Source organism: Heterocephalus glaber, unplaced genomic scaffold (genome assembly GCF_053883595.1).
Source record: "Heterocephalus glaber isolate CG9 unplaced genomic scaffold, H.glaber_assembly_v1.0 deba00001733, whole genome shotgun sequence".
Lineage (NCBI taxonomy): Eukaryota > Metazoa > Chordata > Mammalia > Rodentia > Bathyergidae > Heterocephalus > Heterocephalus glaber.
Window position 1 is genome coordinate 17253280 of NW_028258444.1, and position 26550 is coordinate 17279829.

At 37.4% G+C, this 26550-nt stretch overlaps 1 protein-coding gene and 1 pseudogene across 6 annotated transcripts in view; both read right to left on the reverse strand.

Annotated features, from left to right (window-relative positions):
• Senp1 (SUMO specific peptidase 1) overlaps positions 1-23248 on the reverse strand; it is a 61223-nt gene extending 37975 nt beyond the window's left edge. For 2 of the 5 annotated variants that reach the window (XM_004863099.4, XM_004863098.4), the window contains exons 1-6: positions 22358-22976; positions 18377-18424; positions 16645-16775; positions 12872-12956; positions 6183-6342; positions 2302-2473 (exon numbers count right to left, since the gene is read on the reverse strand). In XM_004863099.4, the coding sequence (XP_004863156.1) occupies positions 2302-2473; positions 6183-6342; positions 12872-12956; positions 16645-16775; positions 18377-18424; positions 22358-22538 (777 nt within the window). In that variant the 5' untranslated portion in view covers positions 22539-22976. The other 3 variants (XM_087200037.1, XM_004863101.4, XM_021243159.2) reach the window with 3 other exon arrangements.
• LOC147821507 (centromere protein Q pseudogene) lies at positions 12963-16638 on the reverse strand (annotated as a pseudogene). Its single transcript, XR_015446945.1, has one exon. The product of XR_015446945.1 is annotated as a centromere protein Q pseudogene (transcript).
• Positions 23249-26550: the final 3302 nt, after the last annotated feature.

The window sequence follows — 26550 nt, forward strand, 5'->3', positions numbered from 1 at the left end:
ATAAACAAAACCAGCATTAAAATTAATACCTAATTTCCTTAGATATTACATAGCAAATACATGTCTCTTGGAGATCCCAACACTACCATGGGATTGCAAGTTCCCAACAATAAATACTCTAGTCCCAGGGAAAAGAAAGTATTATTTTATGGATTACCTTTAATATACAGATTAAATTATCTAAATAATCTGTTGAAAGTCTGGTAATAAACTTTGTTCCAATATTTTGTCCTAGTTATGCAGGTTACAAACGTGGCTTGCTTTATATAGCAAGAACATGGAACAAAAAATCAACTAAGGCAAAATTTCCTGCATCTCTTTCGCAGCTTAAATTCAATCCTCAGCATCTTTGCACTGTAGGAAGAAGGGGAACTCCACCTGCATGTCCTCCACTGACCTAGCCTGTGGCTGGGAGGGTTGTTTAAAGGATGAAAATACTCAGTCCCCTCGGGTCTTCAGGGCAGCAATGGAGGTGAAAGGAAGGTGGGACGTGGTGGTCCAAGGGAGTGGCTGGTAAGAGTGCGGCAGTTTACAGTGAAGACATGGAGATTACAGGATCAAAGTTATGTTAGTTACTTTCTCATTGCTGGGACAAAATACGTGACACTTGCAACTTAAAGGAGATGTTTATTTTGGCTCAGTCTTAGAGAATTCAGTGTATGGCAGAAACCCCGCTCATTCCATGGCAGCCAGGAAGTAGAACAAGGGAAGAGTACCAGAACAAAGGGGTAAGGGACCAGACAGACCACCACAACCCACCAAGACACAACTAGAACTGTGCTCCGCCAATACGGGGAGGGGGGATAACCATCAAAGCCAATCAGGTTCAAACTCCACCCTAAACTGGCACAATGGGAACCCTAGGTAGCCACATGCGGAAGGTTAGAGTTGGGCAGGCTAGCCTGTTCTCGGCTGCTATGCTGCTATAGTCTCCCTTCTCACAATCTTTCTGTACCCTTAAATTCACAAGTCTAGTAATTAAGAAAAAAATTAGGTATGTGTGTAATAACTAATACATACTTGGGACAAAATTCAATTGTATAAAAGGTATAATAAAGAATAAATCTTTCTTTCATTGTTGCCCAGAGCCTATTGCCAAAAGGAAACGCTGCCACTTCTTTTCTAACTTTGTCCCACTGAATGATTTACTAGTTCTGCCATTCTTCACTTGAATATTTTAGATTGAATACATACCTAAAACTAAAAAAACTATCACATTTTTATTCAACATTTACTAACCTCACAAATAAGTTTTTGCCACCTAAGATTTCTTCAGTTATCAAATTATATTAATTATTTAGCATGTAATGCTGTATTCTTGACTCCATGCTCTCCAGGCTCAACAGGTAGGAACCATACCACTGTACTAAATAAAATAAGATTTCCTTAAAAGAACTGGGTTTTAGGTCTGCCATTTACCAGTTATGTGACCGCTTACTTTCCAAATTTGTAAAACCTTTACCTATTTCATGCGTTTAAAGAACTCAATACAATACTGTAGGTAGAAAGCACACTAAAAACACTATTCCTGTGTAAATGTAGTCGTTATTAATTTGTATCTCTATTGTAAAGCTAATTATATGTGTACTAAACATGCAACTGAACAGATATAAACATACTTCCTACTGTGCAAATTACATGCTAGGTTATATTCACAGAATAAATTTTTTCTCCTTAAGTTTACTCAATGGATATAACAACTCAAGTGTCAATGGAAGATCCTTCTTTTTGAGAAAGTCTATGACCTCAAAGATGATCTTACTTATAATTAAAAGATACAAATTGTTTCTTGATTTTTCTTTTATATTGGGGAAAATTATTCCTAGTAAGGGCAGGTAGTCTATCAAAGAGAATTTTATGGAGGGGCTGGGGATTTAGCTCAGTGGTTTCGCTGCCTGCTTTGCAAGCGCAAGGACCCGAGTTCGATCCCCGGTACCAAAAAAAAAAAAGCAAATTTTATGGAAACAAAACTGTTCAGCAAGGTAAGATTAACAGTTTTGCTACAGGAAGCAATAGTTTAGAAAGGTTTAAAAAAAAACAGAACAGATAGTTTGATGTATGGAAAAAGTCATTCAGGCAACTCTGAGTTTGTAAAGCCAGCCATAAAACAGGAACAGAAGATCAAAGAAGTCCTGCTAAAATAGCTCTTTAGTTCCTTTAGATTTTCAAAGAGTAATTAAGAAAGAAAAAGCCCAGAAAGGATTAAATAAATAGAATCATTATAAACATCCAAATCAGCAAATCGTTCGATGTGAGGAAAGTTTCTAACTTTTAGTAGGTTTTGATGCAGGTTTTTCTTACCTCTTCTGCTGTACTAACATGTCGTCGCTGAGTCTTCTTAGGGCTTAAAAGACTTCGTCGACAAGAACCACTCCAAGATGGACTTGCAACAGGCTTAATAGGAAAAGATTTTTCATATGCAGACATATGGCAGTGATGGTTTGACTTTCCTGCAAATGGGTTTGATAATCCACTAAAAGAAAGTTTGTAAGAAAGATAACAGTTAAGTCTATTTCAAGAAATAACATATAAGAAATAAAAAATGACAAATACATGGTTTGTGAGAAAATTATATTTATATTTGATTAATTATACTATTATATAGATAAGATACATGTGGTTTTAGAATCAGGTTCTGCCACTTAAGTCTGTGTTAAGCTGGGAAGAGTGCCAAATCAGATAGTTATCAAATTCAGTATTTAAAGACATCTATTTCTTAGATTAACAATCTAGAATTTCCTTTGGTCAGGAACCACATAAATGTGTGGTATGATGGGAAGCAGAGACTAGAGTTCTTTGGAAAACCTTGGTTTCAAGTATGCTAAAATACACACATACATAAATTTTTTTTCTATTACCCCAGCTCTGCCCACAAGCTCTTTGGAGGGAATTTAAATATGTACAGATGGATAAAGCTGAACCATAATAATCAACTTTTAAACAATCTTAAAATTTCCTGAAAGACCAACAGAGGGCTCCCATTATTCATTTTAAAAACTGCCAGAAGGAATCTCATTAGGCTACATCACATTAAGAATTCTCCTTTGGCCTCAGTATTCTCTGCTCGAGAATTTTGTTTTTGTTTCTGTTTCTTTATACTCTTTGTGCCTTATCCAATGAGAAAAATATTTCTGTGAACTCAAAAAACCCTCTCTAAGGCTCAATCATTTTAAGTTTTAGTTCTCTTATGTGATCTTTTTATCTATCATCACCCACCAAGTTTGAGGTGGTTACTCTACCATAATGAATTTTCCTTTTTTTCCCCTGCTGAGTACTGAGAACAGAGTTACATAGCTGACTAAACTGCATTCAATGAAATCAACTCTGCAAATTATTGCATGTGGTCTGAATCCAAATAAACTGACTAAATTTAAATAAAATTAAAAAGCACATATACTCTCTTAAGTTTCCAAATTCTACTAGTTTTTTTGTAAGTTAGAGTAAGGAAAGGAGCAAAGACTAAGAATTTCATGAACAGCTTACTATTTTTAGGCTGAGTAACTATAGCTAGAAAAAGATGATCTAGGTTATTATATCTGTTTGGAAGAAATATCATGGATTCTCCACAAAGTCTTTTGTACTTGAACTTCCCAGAGTGTGCATTTGTGTATTTTAATGTAAAAAATCTTGTATCTTAAAAAAAAACCCCAAACAATATGAGGGTATCTTGCAATGTCAGAAAATAAGGACGCTAAAATTAAAAAATTAATGAGGTTGGGCTAGACAATGAGGCAAGTTTGACACGGAATTCCTTTGGCCAAAGTTTTGAGAACATGAGCATTAAAAGAATAACAATTAGTGAATTAAAATATGCTGAATCCCTAATGATACTCAAAAAAAACCAGAAAAAAATCATTTAAACTATAAGCGGCTATTAAAAATACTGTGAAGGGCCGGGGATTTAGCTCAGTGGTTCTGCTGCCTGCCTTGCAAGTGCAAGAACCAGAGTTCGATCCCTGAAAAAAATACTGTGAAAATTGGTAATAAATTCTAATTTACCCTGCCTTTCCCATAAGTAATATATTTCAGGGTAACCAAACAGATAATGAAAATATAAGATTTCCAATTAAAAAGTAAAGAAGAAATGAAAAAAATTACAAAAATATCACTTCATTAACTCTAATAAAGTTATTATCAGGTAAGGATTATCAACCGGAATTAGTAACTATTAGGTGAATGGCTGATGTGAAATTGCTCATTTGTATTATACCAAAGTAACATCATTCAGCCTAAATTCTAGTTACAAGGGGAAAACCTTAAGTGTACAATTAGGGACCAGACTGTCAATTCCCTAATCTAGGTCAATCTGGTATCGTTAATAATAAGAGAACCAGAACATGCTTTCTATTATTATTATTATTTTTTTTTTTTGGTCCCAGGGATCGAACTCAGGTCCTGCTACTTGCGCAGCAGGCAGCAAAACCACTGAGCTAAATCCCCAGGCCAGAACATGCTTTCTAATGTGAGATAACACAGCACCATTGTTTCTTCCAGCCAAAACGTTAGTTACAAAAATACAAGGAATGGAGGACAAAATGATACAAAAAGAAGAACCTGTCAAGTCCAACAACTGGAACTTTGTACAGAAGAAGTCATGTCATTAAAACTGTATGATCTAGGGCCGGGGATTTAGCTCAGTGGTTCCGCTGTGAGTTTGATCCCCGGTACCAAAAAAAAAACACCCCAAAAAACAAAACTCATTTGATCTCATTTTTGAAAAATATAATATATATTTTTGCCCTGTTTTTTGGTACCAGGGATTGAACTCAGGTCCTTGCACTTGCGCAGCAGGCGGTGAAACCACTGAGCTAAACCCCCGGCCCAAAACATAATATATGTAAGGGAAAATTATCTGGGAAGATATGTGCTAAGATATCACAACATCGCTTTCAGGCTGGTTGAAAAGTGATGCTTCTGTTTTATTTTTGCTTATCTATATTTTCTAATTTTTTACTAAGCATATGTATTATTTCTATAACTTTACTTTTAAAAGTAGTATCAAGTTGGGCCAGGGATTTAGCTCAGTGATTCTGGCGCCTGCCTCATAAGCACAAGGTCCCAAGTTTGATCCCCGGTACCAAAAAAAAAAAAAAAAGTAGTATTGAGTAAAAAAGCAATTTGCTGAATAAAGCATACAGCAAATCTCTAATGAAGACAAAATCATAATATTTCATATATATTTTATGCTCCATATGAGCAAGAGAGAAACAAGAAGAGAAAGTTTTGGAAGGAAATACCAATAGGAGGGGAATGAGGTTGTGTACAGTGGCTGAGGGATCTTTAACTTTATTGGTAAAGTTTATTGGTAAAGTTTGCAATATAAATGTATTCATTCTTATATAATTTAAAAATTTAGAAGTTTTTAGGATGATCCCTGAGAGCAATAACACATGTTCCCAGAGTCCAAGTGCTAATAATCATAAAGAAGCCATCTTGTTGGTTTTGATCAACATCAGGACTTGACTAAACAGAAAATGATCTCAGATTCCTCAAACACATTAGCAGAAATTTTAAGTCATAAACATTGTTTTAAAAAATATAGTACTTTATTGGGCCGGGGATTTAGCTCAGTGGTTCCGCTGCCTGCCTCGAAAGCACAAGGACCCTAGTTTGATTCCCGGTACCAAAAAAAAAAAAATACAGTACTTTACTAATAAAATGCATGAAAAAAAGTTTCTAAGTCAAATTTCATCTGCCTTTAATAATCACTGTAAGTGTAAGTTTGGTGAGGGAATATGTGGGGGTTATCAACTAGAAAAAAGTTCTTTGTGACTCTAATTTCTTATAGAAGTAGCTAAGTTAGTTGACTAATGTGTGAGGCGCAGAGCTGGTTCGGTTTACATCTGCTCTCTGCTCATGTGAAAACCTATTAGATGTGCTGGTTCCTTCGCTACTCAAGTTGCACTGATTTTCACTTTAAAATCTGTGATAGCCATATTTATCCTGAAGGGTCCAAGATACTCATATCCACCAAGATTTCTTTCTTCTAATGGTAAGATTTGGCTAGCACTAAAATTCATCATATAATTTAAAAATTGGAAGCTTAAAACTGACTTGTTTGTATCTCTATGGTTTAAAGTCCAAAAGTGGTATGACTCGTTTGAAATATCAATGTAACAACTATCTTACAGCCATTTTCTTTAATATCTGAGGAGGGCCTTAAAAACTAGATAGACACCAACCTTGAGGTCTTTCGGGTTTCGAGGTAAAGACTTCGGCTGTTTCTTGATTTTTGTAAAGTTGAGCTGGGTATTGGAGTAGAATTTCTCCACTGGCCATTTGCACTCTGGCCAAAAGTCCTTACATCGCCTGAGCCAAGAAAACTGTCTGAGGAAGGGTTGTCTAAAAAAACAAACAAGCAAAAGTTTGAGTAAATTAAACAAATAACTACAGCTGGTTCTCTTGATGACTGCAACCATGTCCATCATTGTATTCCAAAGTAACGTGGCATATCACCATGTCTCTCATGGAAGAAAGATCCCAGCCTCAACTGCCAGCAAATTCTGCAGTCAGGAAACTTCTACAAACTATAATTGATTCAGCCATACTGACCTGAAAATTGATGAAGGAGCAGAATCCTGCCACAGCCATGTGCCTTATCTGCATCAATGTGACTCCGTGGTGTCCACCAAAAGTCAACATTTTACCCCAACTATATCTTGCAAGCACTCCCAGGCCTGGGCCTGAAAGAAGGTAGGCCAGACCAGTAAGAAAGCAGGTGGAGGGCCAAGGAGAATTGTAATTCAAATGAACAACAATTATTGTTTAATAAGCAGCTGGTGTCACTTTCTTTTTAATTACCATGATCAAGACTCAGGAACTCTCTCAAAAGAGCACAGTTAACCTAAGTGCTGCTTATACTGGCCAGTTTATGGGAGGAATGACCCATCCAGCATATGCAATTGGTTCTGATAGGATAATCTTCAGTCACTTCATCCCACAATCATCAGACATATCAATACTCCAATGCTTGGTACTGCAATCAGACTGAGGATTGTTTGTTATTATTTGAATTTTATGACTTCTGCATTATAGCCTGGGGTGACAAAGACCTCTTAGTTTCATCCAGGAGTTGTAGAATAATTTCTATACCCTTATCTACAAGCAGGATTGGACAATTTACAATAGCTCCTACAAAATAACTTCACACATTAGGGTATGGAACTGAGGTGCTTCAGTAAAAACAAGAATGGCTGGGTGTGGTGGTGCACCTGTAGTCCCAGCATGAGCAAGGCTGAGGCAGGAGGATCACCATGAGTTAGAGGCCAGACTAGGCTACACAGTGAGCTCAAGGCTAGCCTGAACTACAAAGCAATACCCTGTCTCAAAAATAAACAAACAAGGGCCGGGGATTTAGCTCAGTGGCACTGCGCCTGCCTCACAAGCACAAAGTTCTGAATTAGATTCCTGATACCAAAATAAATAAATAAATAAACAAACAAAACCAAGAATGATTATTACCTATTTCCAGAATTTCTGTCTAATGTGGACATTATTTTCAAGATCCCCTTTCAAAGAAGATTACCACAGACTTTTGTACAATATTGTATATTTATACTAAAGTATTTAATGTACCTTTTGATACACTCTCCAGAAATTTAAGGGAGGTTTCAAAAGTAAAACTGTGCGTTTTCTTAAGTTAATCAAGAAATTAGGATTTGGGGTAAATGAGGGAAAAGGCAATCAGAGGTAATGTTTTTACCTACTGATTTACCAGTTTGTGAACTTAAGTCTCATAATTAAAATAAGTTAAACTTACTTTCAAAATGAAATATAACTTTTTTCCTTTGTAATTAGTATTTATGCTTAATATCTATTACTATTTTTTTTTTGGTACTGGGGATCAAACTCAGGTCCTTGCACTTGTGCAGCAGGTGGTGAAACCACTGAGCTAAATCCCCGGCCCTAATATCTATTACTATTAATGACAGAAATATGAAGCTCATAAAAATGAGTCTCAGCAAAGAAACACAAAATTCACCAGGCATAGAGGCATACATCTGTAATCCCAGCACTCTGGGAGGCTGAGCCAGGAGGATTCCATGTTTGAGTCCAGCCTGGGCAACTTAGCCCATGAGCCTGTCTCAAAATAAAAACAATAAATGGGCTGGGGATTTATCAACTCAGTGTGAAAAGGAGAATGGAGGGGAGAAAAACCACAAAATGATTATCTTAAATGCAAAGTAATAAAAGTAGAAATTTTTCTGTCTCACGTTTTGGCTAAAATTTGATTAGGAAATGATCTAACTAAAGATGTCTATTTGAGGAAGAAGTCAGGCAAAAATGCAAATTATCCTGTCAGATGTGAAATCTGGGACCAAAGACAAGCCAGAAAAACCTTCTTAATGGTATCTGACAGAGCCATCAGCTTTCAAATGCAAAGGCAAAAGCACAAAATCAGGCAGGCTGATTAACCAGAATAAAGTGGATCCATCCCCACTTGACAGTATTACTGAGTAGTCTTCTATTGCTGATGGGGTCTAACAAAGCTAGACAGGGACCAAGAGGCTGCAGATACAGTGGACTCGACTTATGAACGCAATTCGTTGAGAGGACTGGTTGTAACTCAAGTTGGTCAAATGAAGGCTCAGGCTCCTCTACACAGCCTTCAAAGTCTCTCTCCTGTACACAGGAAGATCTCAGTGTCCTCAGAGAGACATTGGCCCAGGATTTCTCAATTAACCCCACAGGAAAGGATGTTGTAATATTCCTTCCAGAACTCTTTAAGGGTTAAATTTGCATCTGAGACCATCTGGAAGCACAAGTGGCCAGCATTTGGCTTATAACTTGACTTTGCTCATTAAGTTAAAACTAAAATGCTGGCGGTAACCCAAGTTGTTCATATGTCAAGCTGGTTGCAACTTGAGGGTCCACTGTACTTTTTTTTTCTTTTTTGAATGAATATTTAACCTGATATTCTGTCATCGCTAAGAATGAGTAACAAATGTCAGAAATAAGATCATTACATGCACATACTTACACATAAAACTAGGAGGAAATACAATGAAAATTTAATTGTTGTATTCTAGTGATAGAATGCTGGTTAATTTTCTACATAACAAATGTTCTGCAGGTATAGGCAATACTTTTCTGGACATAATAAACCTTATATTAAATGTTATATTAAAAAATAAGAGTATAGTCAATCACTTACTATGAGCATAACCATCAAATTGTTGTTACCTTTAGGATATAGTTACCATAGTAACAGGGCACTTGTTAAGTAACCTAATTTAACATGTTTTCTAAAGATATCGATAACGATTCTAAGCATTAGCAAAAATCATTTCATTTTCATCTACTTTTTTAGGGTTCAAAAATCTCTTAAATTTTCTTTCCATGTTGATTTCAATAAAACTGGGGATCTTGAAGCCTGACCATTACTGTTACCAACATGAAACAGTGGTGTACTTTCTGTTTTCTTAAAAATATTTTAAGTTAATTATTCTCTCTCTCTCTTCCTGCATGCAGGGCTTTTGACTGAACTATATCCCCAGCCCTTTTTTATTTTGAGACAAGGTCTCATTAAGTTTTTAAATTGCCCAGGCTAGGCTCAAACTCACAATCCTCCTGCCTCAGCCTCCCAGAGTGTCGGGGTTATAGGTATCCACTACCATTCCTGGTTTACTCTAATTATGAGTGCTCTGAGAAGAAACTTTTAAAAGACTTGATCTAGAGAGGTAGATCCAACAACAACAAAAAAATGATTCTAAAATTTGAGCTTTCTTGCTTATTTTCATCTTGGTAAAGACAGTAAGATAAGACAGGAGATAATACCAAATGAGTCAGATTAGGAGACTAAGGCAGGTAAACTGGGGATTCATGTGTAGCCCAACAATGAGGTTAGGTGCAAGGTGACTGACCACAGGAATCAATGCAAGGATTATTAGAAAATACTATACAAAGGAGGTAGTACAGACAAAGTTCTGTAGGATTTTCAATGAATTAGAATAGGTATGGCAAATGAGAAAATTTTAAAAGTACTATACATGGTTAAAAAAAAAAAAAAAAAAAAATATATATATATATATATATATATATATATATATATATATGGCTATTATTTGGCACTGGGGATTAAGGCCAGGGCCCTATATATGCTGGCATGCAATCTACCACCAAGCTATAAACCTCATGCCAAAAATAGCTTTTAATTCAAGACCTTAATAGAAGAAAAAAGGATATAAATAACTGGCATTCATGTATTTAAAATTGTAAATGTTAGTGAGCAACCTTAGAATCTGACATGCAATAAGCTTGTTCGAATAGGGACTAGATAAAATTTGTTAGAGGAAAAAAACTGAATCCTGGGCTTCAAGCTGGGATTGATTGATTGACTGATCAGTTCTGTGGACTGAACCTAGAGCCTTCTCATGGAGCTACAATCCCCAGCCCTTTTTAAATTTTGAGACAGGATCTTGCTAAATTGCCCAGGGTGGGTTGGGACTTGGGACTCGGGACTCTCCTGCCTCAGCCTCCCACAGTGCTGGGATTACAGGTATATATCATCTCATCCAGTTTCAGAGAGTGCATTTAATAGGTAGTAAAGCACTCCCATTTCAGTATGGCTTTACTACATTTTTCTCAATTCATTGTCAGGTATACAATAATTGTTACAAAGATTTTTCTTTCCTAAAAACTTCCTAAATTCAAGTGAGAGATACACTTTAATGTTTTTTGATAGGGGGATCAACTTGTGGCATAAAAGTATAGAAAAACTCACAACAATCATGCAACTGACTAGGAATCTAGTCAAATATTGCCACAGTCAAGAACATGAAGATCTGAGGTAGTCTCAGACATATCCTGAATATCAAGGGTCTACTGTAATGTAAAAGAAAGAAATTATTACAAATGCTCTTAAATTATGTTATTAATAGCTGAAAATGGCAAGGGTGAAGTGGACATAAACCATAGGAAAAATAATGAAGCAAATGAAGTCACAGGCCTATCATCCCAAATCATAAACCCCTGGAGACCAATATATTTCTGAATATAAATTTTTTGAATATTTAGGATAATCTGATATACTATATAACACTTCTAACTATAACAATAGGAGCATCCCACAAACATACTGCTATATATGTGGCAAAACACGTAAATATTCATATTTATAGAGATAAATAAGGACAAAATATAAACAGCTTCATGTCAGTTCACAGAAGTTTTTCCAAGGAACACATTCAAGTCAAATCAGGTCAGATTCTGATGTTCAATAAATAATGAAAAAAATTTTGGTTTTCAGGGCTTTTAAAGAGTTTGGAATTGGACAAAGGATTGTGGAAGTGCATATCAATTCCATGGATTAGAGGGAAAAGAAGTATGAGGAACACATGAAGTGACAGAAAATTAAAATACAAAATTTGAGTTCAAAAACAAGGACTTGATGTGTGAAATCACACCATGTGTAGCATAAATGTACACACAGATACGTAGTTACTAGTTTCAGTTTGTTTTTTTTTTTGGTATTGGGGATCGAACTCGGGTCCTTGCGCTTGCGAGGCAGGCGACGGAACCACTGGGCTAAATCCCGGGCCCTAGTTTTAGTTTTTTAAGGAATCTTCATAATGATTTCCATAGTAATTGTACTAGTTCAGACTCCCACAGAGAAAAAGAAGAAAAGAACTGAGTTACAGTCAGGGTACTTTGAGTAATTTTCTATACAACAGGTCATTATTATCTTCAATCTAAAGCAAAGATTCTAATGGTAAATCAGTATGTGAAATTACAATCAAATGCGGCCTGAATTCAAATGGAAATAAAAATAATCTGATTTTGTTAACAACCCAACTGTTGCTTCCCTAGGATTAATAATGAGCTATCAAACCAGATTTCAGGCCCTCTGTGCATCAAAAAGGCCTTTTCAATAATGATAGTAGAGTTACTTTCTGAGTTATTTGATTTTTTAATAAAAATTATATATATACTATGTGGAAGCCACTGCCCGACCCAAGTGAGGAAACCTAGGGTACCTAAAGTACTTCTCACCTAAATGTACACTTAAATATAAATCTGTAAGAGTATCATACTAACGTCTTTTTAGGGGAGGAGATCTCATCGTGCTGACAAAGAATCCTGAGGAAGCCAAATAACAAGAATAATTATTATTTGCATTTCATATTTATCATCTCAGTTTATTCTATAAAAATCTCATTTAGGTAGGTTCAATGGTATCTGTAGTATTCCCGTATTTATGGTAAAATGAGATGAAGGAAAAGACCTGGGAAGACCACTTAATCTTCCTGAGTCACAGTGCCTAAATGCTAAAACAAAATTCTTAGTTTCCCAAGGCAGCAGCGGAAAGTCTAAACCAGGGACAGGACTAGCTGAAAGAATGGTGACTTCTGTCATGGATCACAAGCTGAACAGGCAAGCCCTTGAATATGCAAGCATATGGCTGTGGCAGGTGCTAGATAGAAACACATAGTTAACATTTCCTGCCCTGACGGAGGGACAAGCTTGGATAGAAATAAATTTTCAGGTTTCACTGTTTCAAGCAGAATAAATTAGCTCTGTGGTTTAAGTCAATACAAAACAAATACCTTTACACCACATACATATATCCAAAAAAAGAAAATTCCAAACAAAAACAAAGCTGTATTGTTTTCTGTAACAGCATAACAAACAGGAAAATAATTTCTAAAAAACTTCCACCAAAAAGTTAGTATTTCATTGAGACTAAATCCATAAAGTATTATAACAATGACTTATATATACATGAAAAGCTTATTAAAATGATGCTTTAGTGGAGAAAATGCCATTTTGTTTTTAACAGTGTTTTTAATTTTAAAGAAAATAAGCAAAAATGATTTTCTAGGGAGAAATCTGAAAGGTGTAAGTTGCTTTGATTACAAGAAATGTATCATACCTGAGTAATAATTTGGATTACAAGCTGCATTTCTTGTGGAACATGTAAAAGATCGGTCCAAATTTCCTGGCCTGGAAGGTAAAATCTAAACAAAGCAGAAGATTTTTCTTAAATCATATTTTTGACAATAAAAAGGAATAAAAATTTATATTAAGAAAAACATATCACTAAACAGGACCATGGCAAATTCTATAATTCAGTCTAATTATCTTACACATATATATTATACATAAACTACATACTAAAAAGGAAAATACATTTGATGACATAATTCAGGTTCCAGGGATTGGGTAAATATCTGCTATACAATTTTTTCAAAGGATCTTCATTGGAAGGTAAATATGCATTAGTACATCCTATCTGAAAGCCAGTCATAACATGGGCTACTGAGAGGCTGAGAAAACCAACTTGGTTTTGACTCTTTTGAAAACTTTAGATATTTCTTAAACAGGGGTGGTGTTGCACCCCTAGTATAAATCTGAAATATGTAAATACATACTCATCATCTAAATAATTATGGAAAGGAGGATATTATAAGTATTCAGTGTCTATCCTACTATGCTTAGGACACATTCACACAGCAAAGAACTATCTCATCTAATTGCTAATGGCTTCCCATTTAGAAAGACTGCTTTTTTTTTTTTGGTACCGGAGATTGAACTCAGGACCTTGTGCTTGCAAGGCAGGTGTGGTGCCAGTGAGCTAAATCCCCAGGCCTGGACCGCTTTATTTTCATTCATTCATTCATTCATTTATTTATTTATAAATTGCAACTATTTTATTTTACAAATACCTTACAAATGACTTTTTTATTACAAATGATTTTTGATATATTTAAGTAATAATATATTTATATATAAAAGCTTATCATACATTCTAATTGGCTATGGGCCACTTTGTCTGGCTTAGCATATAATCCCCTTCCTCCTGCTGCTGAAATCTGGGGTACAAGAATCTGCTTATCTTGCTGCTGTCCAAGAGACACATTTTGGCAATCCCAAATTTGTTGGCTTTTTTGGTTTTGTTTTGAGACAGGGTCTCGTTATGTAGTTCAGTCTGGGCTTGAACTCACTAGGTAGTCCAGGCTCGCCTTGAACTGCCTCAGCCTCCCAAGTGCTAGGATTACAGGCATGCACCACCATGCCTGGCTGTCTGCTTTCTTTGGTCTCTCAGTACCTTCTACCTTCGGTGGCTGGTTCTCAGACACTGGGTCTTCTCAAAACAGTTGGTTGTTTTTTTTTTTTTTTGGTTGGTTTTAAGGGAATAAATGTGCTTAGATCCCTTTTTAGTAATTTTCATAAGAGTATGCTTTGATGACAGTAGAAAATAAATATTTAAGACAAACAAAATAAAAACTTAATGCCAAGTTCAAAGCTGAAGGAACCTGGAAAACTTTAACTATCGAACAAGATTAGGGAGTTAGGTAAGGGTAGGGGCACTTGGGGATTTCTCAAGCTCTGTGAAAGCAGACAGAAAATGCAAGCTCTCAGCTACAGACGGCAAACACTCTTGTGTTTATGCTGTAAGCACTGCACATCGGCCCTTCACACACACAATGTCACAGCGTCACGACTCAGCTGTGCCAACACAGGTGAGCTGCCAATAGCTGTCACAAACTATCAGAGCAAAGCTATTCCTGCCTTATGTTTTAGGCAAAAAACTGTGGTACAGCAATATAAATGTTGATTTTCTAGATTTCGTAACTGCTAAAAAGTTTTCAGGACTACGTTAGATGCTAATGATAGGCCTACACAGGGCAAGTTTAAAGTGCGTATTAGAGGCTAATTAATCCTGCAGAAGCTTCAGCCTCTGTAACATCACAGGTTAAGAGTTTCACGAATTTATAAACATTAATAGGAAACTATTAAAAAATTCTCTAAGAGGCATTTAGTTTCTTACAGGCTTCTTCGATGAACACTGACATGTTCTTTATCTGGGATGAATTATAAAGAACATCCAAGTCTTTTAGAAGAACATTCTGGTTTGGAATTTGCATCAAAACTTCTTTCTTCAGTGTGGGTGCTTTTAAACTGTGCCAAGAAAGCTCTGGGAGAGAAACTATGTTATGTCGATCCAGTTAAAGCATCTCTTTTGCCTTTTCCTCCTCTTCCTCTATCTCATGTGACAGAATTTCAATTTTGTTTTTTAGACTCGGAATATTCCCAGTCACAGACTCTGTAGTCTGCACTATTTTATCTATTTCTTCCTGCAATAATGCCAGACCTTCTTCATTATCTCTGTCTTGTGCTCTTTCCATTTTCAGTAGACTTGTCACATTAGTTAACTATTTCAGCTTTTGGGGAGGGCCTTTCAGGGTTTCACACAGTTGTAGCAACCTTTTCCTCAGGCAGTTGAGATGATACTGAATTTGTTCTTTTTCTTTAATTTTATTACTCAAAATTGCTATTATTACTGCTTCCATCATAGTTTGCAAATGGTCTCTCACACTCTTTGAAAGAGGTTGCCAGGTTTTTCTCTTGTTGGACGCTATCTTTATCTGCTTTAAATTAATATGATTTGTTTGTCCTTCAGAAGACATGTGCTTTGGATGATTTTTACTTCTTTTTATTATGCTTCTAACCTCTTTTTCTGACAACTCCATTTCTTCATCATCAATTTTTCTTTTTGAATTTTTTTTTAATTGTTGAGACTTTTTCTTGGAAGCATTTGTTTTACCAGGCATCTTGATCTAAATAGTGCAATTATGATGCTTTACAAAAAAACTCGACTGATTCTTCTTGAATGTGTCTGATAACCACACTAGGAGGAATTCGCGCCCAAACAACCAAAACGCCACAGGGACCGGCTGGACTGCCTTTTTAATAGTGCTCCTTACATTTAACCCTGAACTTTCTCACACAGACACATCTTTTTTTTTTCCCCATTAAGTTTTCTGGTACATTTTTGGTATAAAACACAGTTACATTCATCATTGGGATCTTGTACCATTACATGAATATCTTTTTTTCCCCTTCCCCTGCCCTCCCTTCACCCCCTCCACCCATTCCTATTTGCAAATACTTTGTTTCCATTTTTTTCCTTTTCTTGTATTTTTTCTTTTCCCTTTTTTCCTTTCCCCTACCCCTCCCACTTCCCCTGAACCTTTAGACCTTTTCTTCCTGTTACACAATATCAATTATACATTTTTTAAAATTACAATATCAAGATCTAGGAGACATTACTACAGATTTTACAGAATTTAAAGGATATAGAAAGCATATTTCAAAAATCTGTTTTGAAATAAATTTGACAACTTTTAAGAAGTACCTTGGAAGACAAATTAATGAAACTAACTCTGGAGGAAATATGAAATTTGAATAGCACCTATTAAAGAAAGTATATTCCTAGCTTGAAAACCTACCTATATGACAACAGCAGGCTCATATACATTTTAAATGATAAATTATATCAAACAATTAAAGCAGAAAAAAGAAGGAACACTTCTTACAATGGCTGTACATTTACACCCACCCGAGTGCTCAGTAACTTTAAGGCACTAGTTTAAAAGAACACTGACGCATGTATTGACAGCTGTAATACTCAGATGAACAATGAAAGAGTTTTGTAAAAGGCTCTGTTCTGAAATAACACTGCCTATGTTGTCCTAACATTTGTCTTAACTTTAATACACTAAGCAGAGTTCCAAACACTAAAATTATTGATTCTAAAAAAATTCACATATATGCTTGTATTTATCAGTGTTGACATTTAATCTATATCAGATGAAAACCTACAACAAGCAAGTTAATTAAAGGAAGAAAACTATTCCTAACCTGCTGGTCAGGAAGTAAAAGCTGGTCCTCTGAAAACCCTGACTGCGGCAGGAGGTGGGTTTTGAAGATTGAGTTGTGGTTCACTAAAGTTACTTCTCCAGCTTCCATCCTCATCCTATCAGCAATATCATCTAGGGAGAAGAGTTCATATTAGTTCAAATCACGTAATTCTTAACTCTTTTCCTATAAGCAATCTTTTTACCTAATAAAAATGGTTCCCAAGTAACATTTAAAGCCTTCTTTCATAGCTAACCACTGGCAAGAAATCTCAAAATGTCATTGTCAAAAGGGGCCCCCACACAGAAACTGGCTCATTTGGAATTGAGATTATCTATCAAATACATAGCTCAAAATGTATATAGGAATAAAAACTTCCTGGGCAACATAGCAAAACTCTGTGTCTTAAAAAAAAAAGTAAATAAACACTGAGGTGGAGGCAGTTTCACCATTCAGAAACAAACACCGTTCACACTGGTTTGTTTCTTGTTTTGATTCAAAAGAAGGTAATTTAAAACAATTCACTTGAAAATTTTCTGTCAGAAGTACTATTTATTCATACAGTTCTTAACATATCAGTGCAATGTAATACTGTGACAGAATCTTCAGAAACATTTTAGAGATCTTTGTTACTATAAAAGAGCTAAAATAAAAATAAATGATAATGGAACTCAAAAAACTTATCCTGATGTTAGCAATGAAAGTAAATGGAAACAAATGATGGGGTGAGGGAGGAGGTAAGATTAATCAAGGGAAAACACAGAAAGTTGATGGGACTTTAAAAGGAATATGTAGCATGTTGTAAAATCTTACTATAAAGTTTTCAATTTATGCCTAAATTGGCTTCTACTCCTGATCTTACATTGCTCCCCTTAACAAAGTACCATGAATAAAACAGTGGAAAATGTACCAATCATAACGAATTCTTAGTATTACTAGGTAAACATATGATTTAACTTATTCACATTACCACAAAGAAGGCAGTGTAACAACAGTGATTTAAATCCGGGCTCTGCTGGGTATAGTTTATGTAACCTTAAGGGGTATTTTTTGTTTTTTGTTTCTGAAACAGGGTTTCACTATGTAGCTTAGACTGGCCCCAAACTCCAGTCTCCCAAGTGCTGGGATTACAGAGGGCTAGGAGTTCAGATGTACACCACCACGCCTGGTGGCTCCTAAACAAGTTTCTTCTGTATCTAACTTTCCTTGTTGATATAATAGGGACAATGACAGTACCAACTCTGTAGGTACTATTGGATATCCTTGTAAGGTGACCAAAAGAGTTAAATGGATTAATGTATTTTAAGTACTTAAGACAGGTGAACAGTATGCATAGTAAATGTTTGCTAGCGTATACCTGGCTTTTTCAACACAATGTATGAGAAAATGCTCCTAAATGACTCTGAAAACAATGTCCTACCTAACCAAAAGAAATTATGTTTGGTACGTAAGATTAAAATTGGCCAGGCATGGTGGTGCACACCTGTAATTCCAGCACTCGGGAGGCTGAAGCAAGAGGATTAACATGAATTCAAGGCCAGCCTGATAGTGAGTTCAAAGATCAGTCTGAACTACATGGCAAGACCCCTGTTTCAAAAAAACAAAAACAAAAAGTTTAAGATTGTTCTTAAAATTATTATGCACCAAAATAAAAATATTGAAAATGTCAGGGAAACTTGCTTTTCCTAATCTGAGTTACTAAAAGGATCGAATAACTACCTTATATTAGTCTTACCCATGTCAGGTCTTTTCACATCACTGACTTTAGCAAAGATACAAAGTCCTATAAAAGAAGACACAAAACAGAAACATTACATAGTGAAATTTCTGTCACATTATAGAACAGGAAGTCATTCAGAAGTAACGTCTGTGTTCATACTGGAGAAAAATCTAAGTTGGTAAAAGAATTGATTTGATGGGAAGTGAGTGAAAAATAAAATTGGCCTGAGGCACTTCCAAACATCTCTGCAAACTGTGCAGCACTAACCAGCAATTACAAACAACTCAAAGGATCTTAGAATATCAAAGAAGCAAATTGGGAGAGTCAATCTCAGAAGATTACTTTGCATAAAGTTAGTGACTGCACTGAAATTATAACCTAGAAATTATTCCCAATCCATTGCTTTTTCACTTTGGTTTTTTTTGTTGTTGTTTGGTTTTTTTGTTTGTTTTTTTGGTACCGGGGATCAAACTTGGGACCTCGCGCTTACGAGGCAGGCAGTGGAACCACTGAGCTAAATCTCTGGCCCCACACTGCTTTTTCTATTACCTCATGCTAAACCAATTTATAAACAAGTGATGACCTGGTGATGATTGAGACTTCTCTTCCATAAACTGTATCCTACTAGGTGACCAAAAATAAAGCTACTGATTTGTTGAGGACAATCAAGGAATACTTTCCAGTTGTACAAACTACTCTTTCTTCCTCACATCATCCATTAAGTTGGTAAAAACCAAAGCTGGGTGCTTGCTTCGGCAGCACATATAATAAAAACCAAAGCTGGGAATTTAACTCAATGGCACAGCACTTGTTTAGCTTGTGCGAAGCCCGAGGTTTCATCCACAGCATCACAAAATAACAAAAATAAAATAAAGTACCACTAACCACCAGAATACCTTTCTTTATACCCTGGTCTTATCTGTGAGGGACATGTTCCATGACCCCTCACTGGATGCCTGAAATTCCAAATACTAATGAACCTTGTATATACTGTTTTTTAATAAAAATACCTAAATGAGGTTCAATTTATAAATTAGACATAAGAGATTAACAATAAAATAGGAAATTATAATACAAGCTATGTCTCTATTTCTCTCAAAATAGGGAATTTCCACTTAAATATCTTCAAACTACAATTGACTGTAAGTAGTAACTAAAACTACAGAAAGCAAAATCACAGATAAGAGTAGACGTTCCTTAACTTTTTCTGAAAACCCTAACTGCTTGGAACTAGGTTAATAAACATACACTTGGCACATAACATTTTTTGGCAGACTTAGAGGAGACTAGGGGTGGTAATAATCACACTTACATTTCTTCAGGATCTTTTTTTTGGTACTGGGGATCGAACTCAGGACCTTGCTCTTGGCAGGCTGGTGCAGCGCTGCTGAGCGGCCGTCTTCAGGATCTTAACAGCATTATTTTTCAGATTGAGCACTTCAGCTAGTATGTAACAATACTAGAGCTTCAAAATACTCAAGACATTGGATGATGATAATAAGCACTTTTTGGCTGGGGATTTAGCTCAGTGGTTCCGTCGCCTGCCTTGCAGGCACAAGGTCCCGAGTCCAATCCCCGGTACCAAAAAAAAAAAAAAAAAAAAAAGATAATAAGCACTTTTTTGCAGCCACAACAACAAAAGTGCACACAAAAAGGAAAGCTGCTTCAGTTTTCCTTGGCTTGGTTATATACTAAGCAGAGTGATCACTGATTTACCTACATTATCCAGGAAGGATCTCCAAAGAGTTTAGACTTCAGATTTAGGTTTCAACCATATTGCTAAGTGCTCAAGTTAACAGAAGGCTTCTGTCTGGAAATTCTCCATTATTCTTACCCATCTCCTTTAACAGAGCAGAATTCCATGGATTCCAGATTACAGGGAAAAAAATCAACCAATAAATTAGCAGTGCTTTTTCATTTTTAACATCTCACTCTTCCGGATCACTTCCTAACTGTCACTGTCATAACTAGCCTTTATTTTTTTAAATTAAGAAGATGCCAATTTAAAAGTCTGATGCCAGACATATGTGGTGACATAAGCCCATAATTCCTGCTACTTAGGAGGCTGAGGCAGGATGATCATAAATACAAGGCTAGCCTGATCAACTTTTGTGAGAATTTGTCTCAAAAAAACAAACAGGGGTGAGATGCAGCCCAGTAGCAGAGCACTTGCCTAGCATGCAAACTGTTCTGGGTTTAATCCCCAGTTAAAATAAGAAAGAAAGAAAGAAAGAAAAGAAAAAAGTCTGCTGCTTCAAAGGATAATCCCATGTAATTTCCTTTGCACTTTGCTGAAATAGAAGAGGGAAAAAAGCTAAAAGCTCTATGAATTTTAGAGATTTTTGTCTAGAGAGGTTAAACGACTTAGCTGAAATCAAAGGGAAGACTACTGAGGTATCCTGACTACCCAGGAAATGCACATTTCTAACATAACACAAGTGCACATTAGTTAACATATCCTCATACAAAGATTTACACAGCAATTAAAAAATAATCTCTAGTTAGTTCTGTGGAATCCATATGGATTTATACTTTTAAATAATTAAAATCCCACATTTACATTTTAATAAAAATGCAACTAGTTTCTCTCATGTGCTTATAGTATTTTCTTTTACCCACTTAACAATCATTGGAAGAGACATTTTACCTGAAGATTCTGCTGGAAATGCTGCATCAGATCTTATTTACTGCCATCAAATTCTTACAAGGATAACAATTTTTTCTCTTAAGAAAGTCATTCTAATAATTAATTCCCAGTATACATTCACTTATTTATTGGAAGAACATAAGCAGTTACAATTATTTAGGTAAATCATGTTAGTTTCAGGACACAGGTAACAAAGATTATAAAAGAAAATGTTTTGGGCCATGATATAGTTACCAAAGTACATGAATATCTACTGAGGAGAGGCACTGTGTAATTAGTTGTACCCAAGACCAAGGTGTGGTTAGAACAATTTAAAATATGAGAAGGCTGTAGAAGTGATCCTATGAATCATTCTACTCTGAGCTCTGGAAAAAAATTATGTAGATGATACAATTGGTACTATGTCATGTACTTGGGTTTTCCCCCCCTTAGTATTTTTACATGTAATCTGTCCCAGTTAGACTGTAACACCTTAAGCATCTTAACATTCTATAGGTCTAAACATTAAGTATATTTAACTCCTTTCACATACATACATTTATTAAGCATTGATTAAGTGTAGGATATTGGGGATACAAAGATCTAAGAACTGTTCCTGGGAAGCTGTCTAATAGGGGAAGCTAGACCCATAAACAGATACAGTAAAATAGTAAAGCTAGAAGAACTGGTAGGAGATGTGGAAGTCTGTGAAAGAAAAGGACTTTCAAAACTGTAGGTATGTCACCTTAGCCAGAAGTAGTAGAACCTGTTTATGTATCCATCCACTCCCTCTAGATTTAACTTATCAGATGTGTGATATGAAAACCATATCTGCAGTTAAGATAATTAACTGAAGTCAAGTAAAAATGAATGAAGCTTCCTAAAAGGCACTAGGGGTGGGGTGGGGGGGTCCTCTAAATTAGAAGGTTAAGGGATCAGGCTTAAGGCTTCGCTGCAAATGTAATGTCAAAGTTAGTGTGATCTATACTTTCAACACGAGTCCTTAACACAAATTATCTTCATGAAGAATAAAGATTTAGGAGATGATGTGATCTATTCTATCCAGGATATCCAATTGCAACAAGGACCCCAAGACAAACAGCTGGCAGCCTATAAAGGGCTCTCCATATAAATTTTTCAAGAATCACCATCACTCCAAATACAGTAAGTGCAACAAACGTGTGAACTGAAATAACTTTAACAAGTCTGACTTGAAAGTGATAAAGAAGCAAGTTATAGACAAGATAGTAGAAATACTGCGGAGGAACTGATAAACAGAAATCACCAAGCTCAAGACAAGGGAAACTGGGCATACATCCATAGAGATCACGTTAGGGTATACGAAGGACGAGACGGTTCAAGGAAATTACCAGGAGGCGATGAGCCGGGTAAGCACACTGTGGCAGGTAAGGGGATTCTCATAACCTGGGCAGGAGGGTCCAGACGTTTCTTTCTGGTGGTGGCACTAGCGATATCACATCTCAGGGAGATACCAGAGTTAAGAGTTGGAAAACTGTTTGCGTGAGAACAGAAATAGCCGAGAAATACCATTCAGATCTCAAGGAGGACAGGAGGTGAAGCAGGTGTGATAGAAAGCTGAGCTGCCGGCGAAAACAGCTCTCCCTTGAGAGAAGACCCTGCTCTGGCGGGAAAGTCCCGGAATCCCAACCGGCCTCTTCCCGTCCAGTAGAGCTGGAAGCTGGGATGCGGCCTGCTGAGACCGCAGGGAGACTCCCTCTCCGCGGCTCCGGAGAAAGAGGGCCGAAGAGGGACCGCGGGAAGCCTAACTAACGGCCACAGGGCTGACCGCGGCCGCCGGAGAGCAGGGGGGAGGGGAGGTGGTCCCAGGGGGCGGGGCAGCGGGAAAAGCGCAGTCCCCGCAGCGGTCCACGCTCCCGCACAGCCCAGCCCAGGCCGGTGGGCCCAGTCCAACGCTGCCTCCCGGCCCAGGATCCCTCCATCCTCACCCCTCCCCCAGCTTCCCGCCGCCACTCACCGAACCGGAACCGGCTGCTAGGCAAAAGTGTTTCCGGCCGGGCGCGGAACGCAAAACCCGGGAACTGCCGCGAACCGGAACCGCCTCACAGCACCGGAAGGGCGATCGGTGGCTGCCGTGGAGGGGGTGGGGCAGGAGGTCAAAGAGCAAAGTTAAGGACCCGTGGAATGCCTGTGCGATGAGGCCAGGCCTCAGTATCCCAGGGAGCGTCTAAAGCTATAGTCCAAATTTCCCTGTTTCCTCTTCAGTATGGGCTTTCCCCCTTTCTCGAAATAGTGCGCTCTTCGTCCTATGCTTTTCTCTGTTCCCTTGGACGCTTTACCCGCCGCCTTTTGGTTCCGCGGGCGATTTTTGTTTCCGCTCAGGTTTCCATGGCACCCCTTTTCGCTGTGGCCCTAGATCTTTGGGAACCTGTGGTCTCCCACACAAATGAGCACCTGAGATCCAAGTCGATCTCCGGCTATATCGTGTCTTACTGTGAATCACAAAACATTAATACTTATGGAGGTTATTGGAGATTCGTTAGTCTTAATAGGTTCTGATAAGTGAAGTAATTCTCAAAGTTATAAAATGCATAGCAGATCTATGACTAGGGAACAAGTATCTTAACTTGCAGTCCTGTACTCTGCATCACATCATGCTTGTCTGACCATTCTCAAGAGAAAAAAAGGCAATCTAGGGACAGTTTAGATTATACTGTGACAACACATGGAAGCTTTCAAAACTCTGGAGGAGTCTGAAACACAGCAGCGTTCTCCTGTGGTGCCTACCGGATCTTACTTTCTGGGTAGAGATAGGGAATGACAGAGTCGGACCCTTGTAGGGTCCCTTCCATTTCCTTGAGACCACAGTGATTAACCTGTAATCTATATCAGATGTTTCAAAAGAATAATAGAAAGAAATATGATTGTTCTTTTAGGCTAGTTACCAAGCCTCTCAATTTGGCTGACCGCTTTTGCAAGCCCTGTGCATAAGTCTTAGAGAAATGCTACCCAGGGCTGGGGATGCAGCTCAGTGGCGCCACGCCTGCCTGGCAAGGGGTGGGGGGAAGAGGAGGAGAGGGGGGGAGAGAGGGGGGAGGGGGGGGAGAGGGGGAGAGGGGGAGGGGGGGGAGAGGGGGAGAGGGGGAGAGAGGGGGGGAGAGGGGGAGGGGGGGGAGGGGGAGAGAGGGGGAAATGGAGAGATGCTTTCCAGTGGGCCCCCTAGACCCAGGTGACAGCAGCAGTCTGATTTCACCCTTGAAAAAGCCTCTGGAAGCCCCAGCCTTTTCCATTCTCTCAGCAGCTAGGAAAGAAGGGGTATTTGCTGAGTTCAAAGGATTCAATACATAAAAGTAAATTAAGTGTATCACCTCATATGTTGATATTTTTATATTGTCAAGGCCTAAGACCTAGTAGTATTGAGCATACCTGGTCCATGTTAGTCACTGACACCTTGAATCACTCCACAGATCTGTTTACTTGGATTAAGCTCTACATTTATTTCTAGGAAATAGCCATTCATAAAGAAGAATTTCATCTGAAACTTTTCATGTGTGTGATTCAGTCTCGCTGGTTAGTCAGGACTCCTCAGAGAACAGGTATAATTTTGTCCTGATCATAGCACGGTATCAGAAAATGGGTTCTCTCACAGGAAACCTCAATATAAAATGTGAACTTGCCAGTGTAATTGCTTAAGGGATTATTCCATTCTCACTATGATAAAATATTTGTCACTGAGTCATGTCTTTTCCTTGTACAAGTATAGATGAGATGTTGGCCTCGTATGTGGTAATAGACCCTGAGCAGAGAAGCAAGAGTTGAAAGGGAGCAAAATTTATAGCTCATGAGGTAGTCATTGATTTCTCTGTCCTTTATGAATTCTTCCAACTTGTCTAGGCTTATCTGTGGGAATCCTACTTTCCATTGTAATTGATACCCCAAAACCTGTAAGATAAATCAAATTCCCCCCCAAAATTGGCCTTCTTTTCCACCCTAACCTCAAAATATGTAGAAATGTATTCTGCATGGCCTCTGTTTATGTTAAAGGAATAGAATCTTTTTGAAGTAAGATAATTGTTGAGAAATGTCATCACTTTCTTGTTTATATTTATGGGGAAAAAAAATCCTGAACAGCTAAGAATCATAGGGGAAATGAAAGGGTGTAAGGAGCAGTCCTTTCCCTGAATCTCCTCTTGAGGGTGACCTACAACTATTGCTTCTCAGCTGGGGGAAGCTTCCACTTCCAGCATGCTCATACCAAAGCTACGACCAAAGACAGATACCTTGGAGAGTCTAGATACTGTGGATGATCCAGATCCCATGGAAGGCATACCTGTTTTCAAAACTGGTGAGGCATGTGGGTAAACAAGGGGGAGGGGTGTGGAAAAGATTATTGGAAATTGAAAGGTTTGTACATAATTATATTATAAATCAGAGTAGACTTACCAAAGTTGAAAGGTGAGTTAAGACACAAGGAAGAAAATGGTTTGTATGTGTATGTGTGCATGGCATATGAGAAAGAGGCAGAGAGAGAGAGAGAGAGCAGAGAGAGAGAGGGATCCTCTGGAAAACTGTAGAAAGAGGAGCACCTCTCTGTGAAGAATAGCTTGGTTTTCTCAATATTTATATTAGTTATTCTGTTGCTATTACAAAGTACCTAAGGCTGAGTAAGGTTTAAGGGGAAGAGGTTTATTTATTATTTAGTTCAGAGTTTGTGAGGCTAGAAGGCCAAGATTGAGAAGCTTCATTTGTTCAGCCTCTAGTGAGGGCTGCTTTGGCTGAGTCCCAGTGTGGCAGGTATTGTCATGACAGGAGCATGTGAGAGAAGGAAAGATCACATGGTGAAACAGGGAGCCGGAGAGTGGGGAGGGGCCGGTCTGGCTATTTTATAACAAGGGGAACTCACCGGGGTCCCATGAAAACTAATTACTTCCCCCAAGCACTTCCTCCAGGGACCCATTTACCTTTCATCAGGCTCTGCCTCATGAAGATTATATCATCTCTTAACACTGAGAACCATGCTTCCAACACATGAAACTTTGGGAGACACACCCAAACCACATCCAAACTACAGCAATAGTAAATCAGTTGGTGCCCTTATTACTGTAAGGTTTTACATAATGGTCAGCGACCTTGACTTAGAAAAAGGTGAAACTTAGGATCTGATTAAATTAAGACATTATACTATGAAATGATTCTAATTACTATAAAGCTTTACCTTTGAAATCCATTTAATAACAAATTTCTCTTGTATATTTTAAATAATGTTCAATTTTATTAGTAATTTATATGAAGTTTCAGAAATACACCTGTATGTTTTTTCTCCACTTAAATACATCTGTATTGAAGTCAGTTCACTAAAAACACTGCTTGAGTTCTCACTATGTGCCCAGTAATATACTAGAAATGATAGAAAGGTTAGGAAACATGTGTACAATATAAGACATATTCTTATCATTGTTCCAGTACTTACAGTTTGAAAATATCTTAGCGATTAGCCCAAATACCTTATATTTTATAATTAATTCAGGACTAAAAAGGTCTTCTTCAAGAAGTTAGCAATTTAATAAACACCTATGAAATATAT